Source organism: Rhinopithecus bieti, unplaced genomic scaffold (assembly GCF_001698545.2).
Source record: "Rhinopithecus bieti isolate Rb0 unplaced genomic scaffold, ASM169854v2 scaffold_41082, whole genome shotgun sequence".
NCBI classification, from domain to species: Eukaryota; Metazoa; Chordata; class Mammalia; order Primates; family Cercopithecidae; genus Rhinopithecus; species Rhinopithecus bieti.
In genome coordinates, this window is record NW_016817890.1 from 267,344 (window position 1) to 281,717 (window position 14,374).

General features: G+C 42.1%; 1 protein-coding gene across 15 annotated transcripts in view; it reads right to left on the reverse strand.

Annotated features, from left to right (window-relative positions):
* Positions 1-14,374, reverse strand: part of PHACTR4 (phosphatase and actin regulator 4) — a 148,808-nt gene that overhangs the window by 39,138 nt on the left and 95,296 nt on the right. For 9 of the 15 annotated variants that reach the window (XM_017856373.1, XM_017856376.1, XM_017856365.1 and 6 more), the window contains 4 exons: positions 11,852-12,025; positions 10,480-10,560; positions 4,546-4,710; positions 3,627-4,013 (listed from right to left, as the gene is read on the reverse strand). In XM_017856373.1, the coding sequence (XP_017711862.1) occupies positions 3,627-4,013; positions 4,546-4,710; positions 10,480-10,560; positions 11,852-12,025 (807 nt within the window). Of the gene's footprint in view, positions 1-3,626; positions 4,014-4,545; positions 4,711-10,479; positions 10,561-11,851; positions 12,026-12,817; positions 12,841-13,193; positions 13,222-14,374 lie in introns of those variants that run through there. The other 6 variants (XM_017856371.1, XM_017856366.1, XM_017856369.1 and 3 more) reach the window with 3 other exon arrangements.

Here is a 14,374-nt window from a genome sequence, read left to right on the forward strand (position 1 = left end):
AAAAAAAAAAAAAAAAAAAAAAAAAAAAGAAAGAAAAACACTGCATACATACACAAAAGATTCTAAAATAGGAATTTTAGGAGCAGTGAAAGATATATTTTGGAAAGATTGGATTTTGCTGATTCTCTTAAAACAGCTGTTAGCTATTCCATCTACAACAAAACTCATTCCTGATGAGACCATAAATGAATATTTTTACTTTTGAATTAATAAGATGAAATTATATTTGGTAATCTGAGGAAGGCATATATGTTAAGGAAGTAAATTCCGGTACATATACCCTGACAACAGCATCTGGCTGTAGTTTTGTGGAAAAATTCCAGAGTGTTTCCGGGATGGGTAATAATTCCCTTTCACCTGTTCAGCTATTGCTAGTAGTTTTTCCTTAGTCCTAATACTCCATGTTATACCAATGAGAAGACAGTAGTACTTCTGAAGCAATGGTTTCCAAACTTTTGGATTTCAGTGACTAAAACAATAAAAAAAATCTTGATCAACCTTAGATTGTTGGTTTTTTTTTCTAGTTTTTTTATTGAGGTTGTCATTTTCTAAGATTTCCAAATAAGGCTTGATATTAAGTAAACCATTTATGAACATAATCCTTTTGTGAAAGAAATGGCATTTTAACCCCAAAGGATTACGAAGATTATAATTTTAGAATAAAAGAGAGTCCGTTAAATTAAATCTATTTAGCTCTAAGTAATGCTCTGTGAACTGTTCTATTTTTCTTCTTCTGCTGAGGACCCCTCATGGACTAATACTGATTCCTCAGTTACAAGGTCTATTGTTTTGGGCTATTTAACTCAAGCCAAGAATGAGCTCTGCAGTTTAGTCCAGGGTATCATACACAAATGATAATTTTATATGTTGCCTTAATTTGAAAAGGGTGGTATTCCATTGGTCTAGCACAGAGGCTCTCAATGTGTGCTCCCTGGACAGCAACATCAGTATCATCTGGGAACCTATTAGAAAGGTAAATTCTCAAGCCCATCCCAGACTTACTAAAATCAGAAACTCTAGGGGAAGCATCCAGCAGTCTGTTATCATAAGCTTTCTAGGTGATCCTGAGGAGAACACCAGTTTGCGAACACTACTGTAAGGAACAGAGGTCTGGACCTGAGAGTTGAAAAGCCTATGTTCAGTTTCTATCTTTCACTAACTACAACCTTTTTTTTTTTTTTTGAGATGGAGTTTCGCTCTTGTTGCCCAGGCTAGAGTGCAGTGGCACAATCTCAGCTCACTGCAGTGTCTGCCTCCCGGGTTCAAGCAATTCTCCTGCCTCAGCTTCCCGAGTAGCTGGGATTACAGGTGCCTGCCACCATGCCCAGCTAATTTTTTGTATTTTTAGTGGAGATGGGGTTTCGCCATGTTGGCCAGCTGGTCTTGAACTCCTGACCTCAGGTGATCCGCCTCCCAAAGTGCTGGGATTACAGGCATGAGTCACCACGCCCAGCCTACAACCTTGAATGAATCACACACAATGTCTTCATGTTCTAATTGCCCTACCTATAGAAAAGATAAAATCGGTTTCCTGCAGCACAAGGTAGTTTTGAAAATAAGTATGTGAAGGCTCCCCAAGTTCCTCACAGGTAAGTCAACATGACACTATCCTTCCAAAGTGGTGGTAATAACAACTTCACCCTGTTTTCATCAAGCTACTCCAAACTGTCATACTCATAAAATATTCTAAGCCTGTTTTTCAAGGTTTGATTCACTCCACCCAACTTGGTGATATTAAATATTTAATGAGTATAGTTTTTATTCATTCATTCAATCCTGAACAAGAACTTTAAACAGTACTAAGCCTAGTATCATTTTCCTGAAAAAACTACATTTTATTAGCTTTGAAGCACTCATTAGCTTTCCTCTCCCTTTCTTGAAAATTCTTCTAAGAAATTGTACATTTATATAAAGAAAGTAGACTTAACTTTGGGTAAATGCAAAAAATTTACTAAACCCATACAAATTTACTGATCATGTTCCCTGCTTTCTCTACCATCACTTATTTTATATAAGAATAGCATTCTTAACTCTCCCAAGATAAAACATAATTTTTCTCAGAACAATTTAAGTAATACCTTCTGCAGTTCCCTATGAAAATAACTATGCCAGACACTGAATCCCAAGTTCCACTGACATCTACAGAATCATCCTTTTATCTACTAGACTCATTTATGCTTATGGAAGGCATAGGTAGTTTTAAGTAGATTAAACAAATTATTTTTTTCTTTTTTTTTTTTTTTTGAGACGGAGTCTCGCTCTGTCGCCCAGGCTGGAGTGCAGTGGCACGATCTCCACTGACTGCAAGCTCTGTCTCCCGGGTTCACACCATTCTCCTGCCTCAGCCTCCCGAGTAGCTGGGACTATAGGTGCCCGCCACCTGCCCGACTAGTTTTTTGTATTTTTTAGTAGAGACGGGGTTTCACCGTATTAGCCAGGATGGTCTCGATCTCCTGACCTCGTGATCCGCCCATCTCGGCCTCCCAAAGTGCTGGGATTACAGGCTTGAGCCACCGTGCCTGGCCTAGATTAAACAAATTCTCATTTGAAAAGTTTGCCTTGGCTGGGCGCGGTGGCTCAAGCCTGTAATCCCAGCACTTTGGGAGGCCGAGATGGGCAGATCACGAGGTCAGGAGATCGAGACCATCCTGGCTAACACGGTGAAACCCCGTCTCTACTAAAAAATACAAAAAAATTAGCCGGGCGAGGTGGTGGGCGCCTGTAGTCCCAGCTACTCGGGAGGCTGAGGCAGGAGAATGGTGTGAACCTGGGAGGCGGAGCTTGCAGTGAGCTGAGATCCGGCCACAGCACTCTAGCCTGGGCGGCAGAGCGAGACTCCGCCTCAAAAAAAAAATAAAAAAATAAAAAAAAAGAAAAGTTTGCCTTGCCCCTTGTGAGCTGAGGCATTATTCTAAGTTTTTCAACAACTGCCACAGATAACTCCATGCAGGTGGAATCTGTTATGGTCTTCACATATCCAGTCCAACTATATACACACACACACACACACACACACATACACACACACAAATATAGTGTTTTGGAATCATTGTTTTAGAAAAACAGATTAAATATTAGATTAAAAAGTAGATTAAAACCCCCCAAACTTAAATCTAATCTTAGTGATGTTTACATTTATGGCCATCTGCCTCAGTTTCACGACTTTTTTTGTTTGTTTTTGTTTTTTTGAGAAGGAGTCTCTCTGTCGCCCAGGCTGGAGTGCACAATCTTGGCTCACTACAACCTCCGCCTCCTGGGTTCAAGCAATTCTCTTGCCTCAGCCTCCCAAGTAGCTGTGACTACAGGCACGTGCCACCACGCCCGGCTAATTTTTTGTATTTTTAGTAGAGATGGGGTTTCACCATGTTAGCCAGGATGGTCTTGATCTCCTCTCCTTGTTGTGATCCATCCACCTCGGCCTCCCAAAGTGCTGGGATTACAGGTGTGAGCCACTGCACCCAGCCTATTTTTTCTTAACCTAAGACTTTTCTCCATATTGAGGTCATTCAAAGGGACAAGATATGGAAAATTCTCAGAGACCATCAATATTATACCAGTTATCCAATAAAATAACCATCCAACATCAAACCAAACCCAAAACACCAGAAGCCTAAAGACTTACTTACCAATGACAGGGTTGCTATTTCTGTGAGTTGGTTTAGGGGGAGGGATAGGGGGCTGCTTGGCAGGGACCATATGAGTGAGGCTTAGGGTAGCAGTAGTGTTAGTGCTGGCAGGAGCAGCAGGCAGAATCCTGGGTGCTGGGGAAGGAGTGACAGAGAGATTAACAGTCTTTGCGAGGCTTGTGGCAGCAGTGGTGGCAGCAGGTGCTGTGGTGATGGAGGTGGAGATGATGAACCTTGCCATGCCGCCAGAGGAAGTGGCATCCTTTGCTTGCCCTTCATTTGCTTCATAAGAAGAGGACAAGGCTCTTTTGGGAGGAAGTAAAGGTGGTTTGGGTACATTCTCAGGAACAGACTCTGCTTCAGAATTAGGCTGGCTTCCAGTTGAGCCTGTGTAATAACATGTATGATATAAAAAGGGAAGAGAGAGTAACAAGAGAGACTGAAAAAGCTAACACATCTATGAATTTATGGCCAATTTCACCAATTAATTTACAGATTAGCTTATAGGTTACTGTTCTCGATGCCTCCCAACCTCCCCATACTTAGGAAATGTCAGTAAGAAAGGCTCAGTAAGAGATGCTCATTGTGGTAGTGATTCTTCACACTAGGGCTAGGCTACTGGAGGAGAGCCACAACAAAATTCCTTGGGTGAAAGAAGTGGGATGTGTAGCTGGAAAAAATCCTATAGGTATCTGATACTTAACATCCTCTTCCCTTCTTGAGGATCACAAATTTGGTATTTTGTGAATAAAAGTGGAGCAGGGGAGGAAATTCCCCTTAAAGTTGCTAATTAAGGTATTGCTAAAGGAGAATGTAATTCTCTCTAGATTTTACTTTTCCCTGTTCTCTTGCAAACCCCTTATGTAAAGGAGAATAACTGGCCTATGGCTCTTAAACTAAAAAATCCAGAGTTTCTTACCTAGTCGTTTCTTTAGGTCCTCTTCTGGAATAGCTTTCCTAAGACTTGCTAATCTTACTGGCTCTTCCTCTACTTGGACTGGACTAGATGATGTAGCATTCCCTACAGGGGTGGTATGGCCATTCTTTAACATGGCATGGCTTGGCTTTCCTGGATCCTCACCACCTGCAAGGTGAAATAAGAGTACAAAGTGATGAAGTTGGCATGAAGAGATAGAGAGAAGAGTTAGTAATTTCTTTTCTTCTTTTTCTCTCTTTTTTAAATTGAGACAGGGTCTCACTATGTTGCCCAGGCTGGTCTTGAACTCCTGGGCTCAAGCAATCTGCCCACCTTGGCCTCCTAAAATGCTAGGATGAATGGCATGAACCACTGCACCTGGCCAGAGTTGGTAATTTGAGACAGGGTCTCACAGACCAGGCTGGAGTGCAGTGGCATGATTTTGGCTCACTGCAGCTTCTGCCTCCCAGGCTGACGTGATCCTCCTGCTTCAGCCTCCCAAATGGCTGGGACCACAGGTGTGTGCCTCCACACCCAGCTAATTTTTTTTATTTTTGATGGAGATAGGGTCTCACTATGTTGCCTAGGCTGGTATCGAACTCCTGGGCTCAAGTGATCCACCCACCTCGGCCTCCAAAAGTGCTGGGATTATAGGTGTTGGCCATAGTGCCTGGACCAGAGTTGGTAATTTCTTTTTTTTTTTTTTGACACGGAGTCTTGCTCTGCAGCCTAGGCTGGAGTGCAGTGGCACAATCTCGGCTCACTGCAAGCTCTGCCTCCCGGGTTCATGCCATTCTCCTGCCTCAGCCTCGAGTAGCTGGGACTACAGGCGCCTGCTACCACACCTGGCTAATTTTTTGTATTTTTTAGTGGAGACGGGGTTTCACCGTGTTAGCCAGGATGATCTTGATCTCCTGACCTTGTGATCCGCCTGCCTCGGCCTCTCAAAGTGCTGGGATTACAGGTGTGAGCCACTGCGCCCAGCCCAGGGTTGGTGATTTCTAACCTTTCTTATCTTCTTTCCCCCGTCTTCCTGTTTTAGTTTATTATTGAGATCTAGATTATCTGGATGCTTAAACAGAAATAAGTAATTTCTTTTTCCAATACATGTTTGATAGGCTATTATGTGCCAAGTACGTTGTTATATGAATAAGACCAATAAAAGCCAGGCGCAGTGTCTCACCTGAGGTCAAGAGTTCGAGACCAGCCTGGCTAACATGATGAAACCTTGTCTCTACTAAAAATACAAAAATTAGCCAGGTATGGTGGCAGGCGCCTGTAATCCCAGCTACTCAGGAGGCTGAGGCAGGAGAATCAATTGAACCCAGGAGGCAGAGGTTGCAGTAAGCCAAGATTGCATCATTGCATTCCAGCCTGGGCAACAGAGCAAAACTTCCATCTCAAAGGAAAAAAAAAAAAAAAAAAAAAGACAGATGAATAGGGCAAACTTATTATATGTAAGTAACTACAATGTTAAATGTCAAGAGCTCTAATTAGTGAAGTACTGTGGTAGGAATGAAGAAGAAATCATTCTCCTGGAGTAAGAACAGAGTTAGGAAGGCATCACAGAAAGTATCTGAGCTGGAGTTGAAATGGTCTTGCTGTGTTACCAGGATGGGTCTTGAACTCTGGGGTCAAGCAATCCTCCTCTCTCAGACTCCCTATTAAATGGGACTATGGCACACACCACCATGCCTTGCTTTTAACTGGATCTTGAAGGAGTAGGAGCCTACCATACTGAATAAAGACAGTCTGTTTGGAAGAAGGATAGCATGTATAAAGGTGTGAAGTTATTCAACATGTTTGGGGCACTGGCAACTAGTTTGGTCTCGCAGGAGAATAGAGTCACATAAGAAATGGTGATGGGGGGCCGGGTGCAGTGGCTCACACCTGTAATCCCAACATTTTGGGAGGCCGAGGCGAGTGGATCACCTGAGGTCAGGAGTTTGAGACCAGCCTCGCCAATACAGTGAAACCCTGTCTCTACTAAAAATACAAAAATTAGTCGGGTGTGGTGGCAGGCACCTGTAATCCCAGCTACTCGGGAGGCTGAGGCAATAGACTCTGTCTCAAAAAAAAAAAAAAAAGAAAAAAAAAGAAATGGTTATGGGCCAGGCACAGTGGTGCTCATGCCTATAATCCCAACAATTTGGGAGGCTGAGGCGGGAGGATTGCTTGAGCCCAAGAGTTTGACATCAGCCTGCGAAACATAGTGAGACCCTGTCTCTATGAAAAAGTAAAAAAACTACCTGGGTGTGGTGGCACGCACCTAGTCCCAGCTAACTGGGAGGCTAAGGTGGGAGGACTGTCTGAACCCAGGAGGTCAAGGATGCAGTAAGCTATGATCAGACCCCTGGTCTCTAGCCTGGGTGACAGAGTGAAATCCAGCATCATTCTTCATGAAGTTCCAATAAGAGGTGGAGTGTGGGCTCAAAGTAATGAAGATTCTAAGGCAAGTGAAAAGGTACTTCTAAAGTCAAAGTAATCTGACAATTACTTTTTACTTTTAAAACAGGGTGGTGGTAAGATGATAACAACTATACAAAAATAGTAAGTTACTGCCCATGTTTAACAAAAACAAGATTTTCTAGAATATCGAAGCAATGATTTCAAATCCAACAAAGACTGCTCTTTGTGAAAACAACATAATCAAAGTTTAAGACGGTGTTAATTACTTTCTACTCAGTACACACTAGTAAAATACATGTAAAACTGATCAGTTATCTCAAGTTACTTAATCAGGGATGTCTACTTCGCAGTATCATTTCTTATATTAAATACAGAGGGTTCTGCAATGTTAATGAAGTAGAGTAGTACTATGGGGATTTAACATCACTGAATGTTCTCCCTAAACCCAGAAAATCAATTAAAATCTATTAAGTATTTTATAGTATAGTCAAGTTAGCACTACAATCAAGCCAAAAGTCACCTTTAAAAAAAAAAAAACAAAAAACAAAAAACAACAAAAACAGGGTCTCACTCTGTCACCCAGGCTGGAGTGCAGTGGTACAATACATACTTACTGCAGCCTTTCATCTCCTGGGCTCAAGCCTTCCTCCATCTTTTGGGCTCAGGTAGCTAGAACTACAGGCCTGCAATACCATACCTGGTTAATTTAAAAAATTTTTTATAGAGATGAGGTCTCACTATGTGGCTCAGGCTGGTCTTGAACTACTGAGTTCAAGGGATCCTCCCACATTGGCCTCTGAAAGTGCTGGGTTTACAGCATGAGCCACCATGCCTGGCCAGCCAAAGGCCCCCTTTAAGTATGAAGAGGACTTCAAGGTTCAAACACTATTTTTGGTCTAAAATGCAGATCTATAAGCCAGCATGAGGCCCATCCCTGTTTTTAGATACAGAATAAAGCTTAGGTCAGTTATCTGGTTAGCAGAGTGGCATCTTGTCCAATGGCTGCAACTTGTTTATTAATTGGGCCTTGAACGTGTAGGCTAAAAATAACTTGGATTAGGAGCTAATAGAAAGTGTAGGGCAAAAGATCGTCGGGCGTAGTGGCTCATGCCTGTAATGCCAGAACTTTGGGAAGCCGAGGCAGGTGGATCACTTGAGCTTAGGAGTTTGAGACCAGCCTGGCCAACATGGTGAAACCCCGTCTCAACTAAAAATACAAAAATTAGCTGGGCGTGGTGATGCATGCCTACAATTCCAGCTACTTGGGAGGCTGAGGAAGGAGAATTGCTTGAACCCAGGACGCAGAGGTTGCCATGAGTGTAGGGCAAAAGAGACTGAAGATGAAAAACAAGAAATAAGTAATGTATGTGGTTTATGATAAGTGACCAAGAAAGGTGAAAAGAAAGGCCATGGAAAGTGGAATGGCTGTATCAAAAAAGCAAGGGCCAGGCCAGGTGTGGTGGCTCATGCCTGTAATCCCAGCACTTGGGGAGGCTGAGGTGGGTGGATCACTTGAGGTCAGGAGGTCAAGACCAGCCTGGTCAACATGGTGAAACCCCGTCTCTACTAAAAATACAAAAATTAGCCAGGTGTGGTGGCGGGTGCCTGTAATCCCAGCTCCTCGGGAGGCTGAGGCTGGAAAATTGCCTGAACCCAGGAGATGGAGGTTGCAGTGAGCCAAGATCACGCCACTGTACTCCAGCCTGGGAGACAGAGTGAGACTGTCTCAAAAAAGAAAGCAAAGCAAGGGCCACAGAGGTGCTACAATGGAATTATATAATATATAATGGAATCATTATAATAGTATGTAACTACCTAAATACTGAGAAGATTTTGTGTCCTAATGTAAAAAACAAATAAAGTTATGTAAAACAAAAGTTATACATGCTCATAACTAATCACATACAAAAAAAAAAAAAAAAAAAGAAAAAAACTATCCCATAGTGCCTGGGCACAGCACCTTACGCCTGTAATCTCAGCACTTTGGGAGGCTGAGGCAGGAGGACTGCTTGTGCTGCCCAGGAGTTTGAGACTGGCCTGGGCAACAGAGGGAGACCCTGTCTCAATTTAAAAAAAAAAAAAAAAAAGCCCACTCAAGTTCCCACTTCAACTTCAGAGGTAATCAATTGTAATAATATTTCAAATTGTTCCGTCAAGCTTGTTTTCTCTGGTTAGTTTTTATACAGTTGAGATAATAAATCTTCAATACATACAATTTAATTTTTTGAACAGGCAATATATTCACATGGTTTAAAGCCCAAAAAGTATACAGTAATACTCCATCTGTTTGGTTCCTTTCCCCTATTCTTCAAAGCATACGATTTTTTTTTTTTAGGAGTCTTGCTCTGTTGCCCAGGATGGAGTGCAGTGGCACCATCTCAGCTCACTGCAACCTCTGCCTCCTGAATTCGAGTGATTCTCCTGCCTCAGCCTTCCAAGTAGCTGGGACTACAGGTGCCTGCTACTATGCTCTCCTAATTTTGTGTATTTTTAGTAGAGGTGGGGTTTCACCATGTTGGCCAGACTGGTCTCAAACTCCTGACTTTAAGTGTTCTGCCTGCGTTGGCCTCCCAAAGTGCTGGGATTATAGGTGTGAGCCACCATGCCTGGGCAGTATACAATATGTTTTTAAAACTTGGCTTTCAGATTTTGCCTCATGCAATATAACTCAAATGAAGAGAAATGAGATGCAACCAATGTACTGTACTTTTACATTTACAATAACTTGCTTCATAGAGTCACACATTGAAGAAAGTCTTGACATTATTATTTTTGTTTTGTTTTTTTGTTTTGACATTATTAAACAAATACTGAGTATGGACTGGTGCAGTGATGGGCATGGGTACAAATGTGTTCAAAAAAGAAAATGAGCTGGGTGCAGTGGTTCAAGCCTGTAATCCCAGCACTTTGGGAGGCCGAGGTGGGCAGAACACCTGAGATCAGGAGTTCGAGACCAGCCTGGCCAACTTGGTGAAACATCATTTCTACTAAAAATACAAAAATTAGCCAGGCACAGTGGCTCACGCCTGTAATCCCAGAACTTTGGGAGGCCGAGGTGGGTGGATCACTTGAGGTTAGGAGTTCAAGACCAGCCTGACCAACATGGTGAAACCCCATCTCTACTAAAAAGACAGAAGTTAGCTGGGGGTGGTGGCAGGTGCCTGTAGTCCTAGCTACTTGGGAGGCTGAGGCACGAGAATTGCTTGAACCCAGGAGGCAGAAGTTGCAGTGAGCCGAGATTGCACCACTGCACTCCAGTCTGGGCAACAGAGCGAGACTCTGTCTCAAGGGGGAAAAAAAAAAAAGACACACAATATTGCAGCTGGCACAAAGTTGAGGATGTACAAAGAGGAAAAGAATGTTTGCCCCAAGGAAGGAAGGGTGAACTTTTTTGTTTTTTTTTAAAGGCCATCCTCCAACCCAAAAATAGCAATACAAAAGAAAGAAAGAAAATTCAAATACCTAGTCAGACCCAATCAAACACCAAGTACACAGAGACAGGCATATGCTATTCATTTGTAAACTCACCTTGCTCAGGGTCTTCCAACAAAACCCCTCTTTTAACCAGCTCTTCTCTCGGTTTTCGCATAGATATTTTCCGTTCTAAAACTAACATTAAATTGGAAAATGGCACTCAGAAATGTGACAGTTGAAAGTCAACCTTACACTTAACATTCTAATTCTACAGGTAAAAGAATAAAGTAGTTTAAGTTTATATTTTCAGGAAAGAAAATAACTAGCAGACTAACTTCAAATTAAAAATCTTAAATTTCTTTTATAACCTGTGCTATCAGGAAAGCATCATTTCCAAAAAACTAGCCTTACATAATTGTAACTTAAGAGAAAATTTCATTAGTAAGTTATTTATGGATGAACATTGTGTGGATGGGCAGAGTAGGAAAAAAAATAAGCATTTTATTTATGTATGTATTAATTCATTTAATCATTTTCTTCACCAAGTTCTGATGGAAAGAAGCATCTTAGATTTGCTACAGTTCAGGAACTCCATTCACCACTCAATAGATACGTATATCCCATCAAAATACAAACCTGGGAATGAGGGTATACAATATTAGGTTTAGTAAATGACCATTTTGATGTTTAATTCTTAAAGATTAAACTCTGGCCAGCCACAGTGGCTCACGCTTGTAATCCCAGCACTTTGGGAGGCTGAGGTGGGAGCATCGCTTGAGCCCAGGAGTTCAAGACCAGCCTGGGAAACATAAGGAGACCCCGTCTCTACAAAATACTTAAAAATTAACTGGGCACAGTAGCTCATGCTTGTACTTCCAGCTACTTGGGAGGCTGAGGCAGGAGGATTGCATGAGCCCAGGAGGTTGAATATTCAGTGAGCTGTGACTGCGCCACTGTACTCCAGCCCGGGCAACAGAGGGAGATCCTGTCTCACCAAAAAAAAAAAAAAAAACACAGAAGAAGAAAGAAGAAAGAAGAAAAAAAAAGAATAAAGATTTTTTTTTTTTTTTGAGATGGAGTCTCCGCTCTGTCCACCCCAGGCCGGTCGGGGCCCGGATCTCAGCTCACTGCAAAGCTCCGCCCTCCCGAGTTTATGCCATCTCCTGCCCAGCCTCCCGAGTTGGGGACTGACAGGGCGCCCCCACCCTCGGCCCGGCTAGTTTTTTGTATTTTTTAGTAGAGACGGCATTCTCACACCGGGTTAGCCAGGATGGTCTCGATATCCTGACCTCCGTGATCCACCCCGTCATCAGCCTCCCAAAGTGCTGGGATGACAGGCTTGAGCTACCGTGCCCGGCCAGAATAAAAGATTAAACACCCTCTTCAAATAGAGGACTACAGAAACTCGGTAAGATAAGGAAAAATTAAATACTTCTAACATAGAGAACTCTAACTCAGAACACACATTTAACCCTTAATATCTCACCTTCTGAAGTCTCTTTAAATTTATCACTACTTTTTTTTTTCCTCCATTTCCAGGGCTTGAAGATCTTGCCAAAGCCTGAGAACTTGCTCTTCCTTTTGGTAGGAGGTGTTGTGTCTCCTGCTTCCACACTGTCCATGACCATGCCTGGCTCTGTAGCGGGCTGATCTGCTTCCTCTGTTACATGGAGAGAAGAGAGGGAAGGAAACAAATGTATTATTTCAGCATAATCTCTAAAATGCCCCTTCCCCTCTCTTCCTGTGGTAGTTGGAAAGGATCGGAGCAATGATAAACAATCATGCAGACAGAGAGACTCCTGGACATCACATGGACACCAAACATCAAAATCCATTAACAGATAAATTACTAAGGAGGAAAAGGAACCAAACCAAGCTGATATCATTTTTAGGACAAAATCTGGTGCAATGATCAGAGCCAGCTCAAAATCTTTTAAAAGTGCATGTATACAAAATGTGGATGTCTTACCAAATGCATGAGATCTTGCCTTACTGAGGCAGGGAATTCCTGCCTCATTAGTAAGTGTGTCATTTTCTCTATTAAACATTGCCCTTTCCCTGACCTTTTCAGGATATAAATAGTTCAGGGGGGAGGTAACACATTAATTGTTAATACCTTACTTATATCTGCTCATCAAATTATTTTCTCCCTTCACAAAAAGGACCCTAGGTACTGGAAGGTGCAGAAGCATTAGAAAGTGGGTGCATTAAATTGAAGGGAAATGTTTTCAGAAAGTAGAGGTGAGATTCCAATTTGCCTACCATGGTAGTGCTTTAGAGACTATTATAGGCTAGGCACAGTGGCTCATTTCCGTTATCCCAGCACTTTGGGAGGCTGAAGCAGGCAGATCGCTTAAGCTCAGAAGCTTGAGACCAACTAGGGCAATAAGGTGAAACCCTGTCTCTACAACAAATACAAAAACAAAAATTAGCCAGGCATGGTGGTGTGCACCTGTAGTCCCAACTACTCAGGAGGCTGAGGTGGGAGGATGACTTGAGCCCGGGAGGTCAATGCTGCAGTGGGCCGTGATTACACCACTGTACTCCAGCCTGGGCAATAGAGTGAGAGCCTGTCTCAAAAACAAAAATAATAATAATAATATTAAGGATTTGACACAAAACATAACTGACATGATACATGTGCAGAATTGAAATAAAAGGCCATGAACCCCTCATAATGACCACACATGCAGGGTTTAGTTAGTTTTAATGGCAGAGAAAGGAGAGCCAAGGCAGGGCCAAGAATTTAAAGAAAAAAAAAAAAAAAAAACCAGCAGGAAAGCAACAAAAAAAAGCAGGAAGGTACACAATGCAGCTTTGCACTCCACCTACTGTTCCAAGGTTCTCTGGAGAAGTCTAAAGAGGAAGAAAAAAAGAGTCATGTGGAAAAACCATCCTGAAATTAAAGTGGAACCTCTATTTTGTAGAAATACATCAAGGAACAGCATGATAAGCTAACATGTTGACTGCAAACAATTTCACATCTGAAGCAAATCACACTTTTGGAGGAGGGTAAAAAGATCATAATAGTCACTAAAAAATCTTTTTTTAAAAATTTATTATTATTATTTTAGAAACAGGGTCTCACTCTGTTGCCCAGGCAGAAGCACAGTGGTGTAATTATAGCTCACTGCAGCCTCAAATTCCTGATCTCAAATGATCCTCCTGCCTCAGCCTCCTGAGCAGCCAGGACAATAGGCAAGTACCATCATGCCTGGCTAATTAGAAAGTTTTTTTTGTAGAGAGAGGGTCTCAAATGCCTGGTCTCAAGAAATCCTCCCTGCTTGGCCTCCCAAAGCACTGGGATTAAAGGTGTGTATCACCACACCTGGCCTCTCTTTTAAAACTAGATATTTTCAAAAAAGAAAATACACAACCAACAGGATTACATTTTTAAAAGAAACAAGTGGCAGATTCAATCTTTTTTTCAGTTGATTGATGGAGGTCTAGGGAAGTTTTTCAGTAAAGGTTAGATTTATACAATCGTAATTACCACAGTAAATGCAATGATGACTACTGATGCATTAGTTTGCTATGCCCAGAAGACTTAGGCAAAATAGTGTCCTCATTGCTAAAGGGCAAAAGATGGAAATGATAAGAGGACAGTGACTCTTCCTAGTTGCATGTCTTATTCAAGGACATTCTGGGTCTCAATTGCTTTAACACTTTACATGAAATACACTAGAATCTGATTCTCTCTCTCTCTCTCTCTCTCTCTCTCTCTCTCTCTCTCTCTCTAATTATTTCAGAGACAGAATTTCGTTCTGTTGCCCAGCACGAGTGCAGTGACACAATCACAGCTCACTGTAGCCTTCAAGTCCAGGACTCAAGTAATGCTCTGGCTCAGCCTCCTGAGTAGCTGAGATTACAGGCAAATAGTTGAAATTATGAGAATGTCTCAGATTACAGACACTGGCTACGACATCTGGCTTCTCCTCTTTTTTAGGTACAGACAGACCAGCCTGGGGAACATGAAGAAACCCTGTCTCTTAAAAAAAAAAAAAAGGCC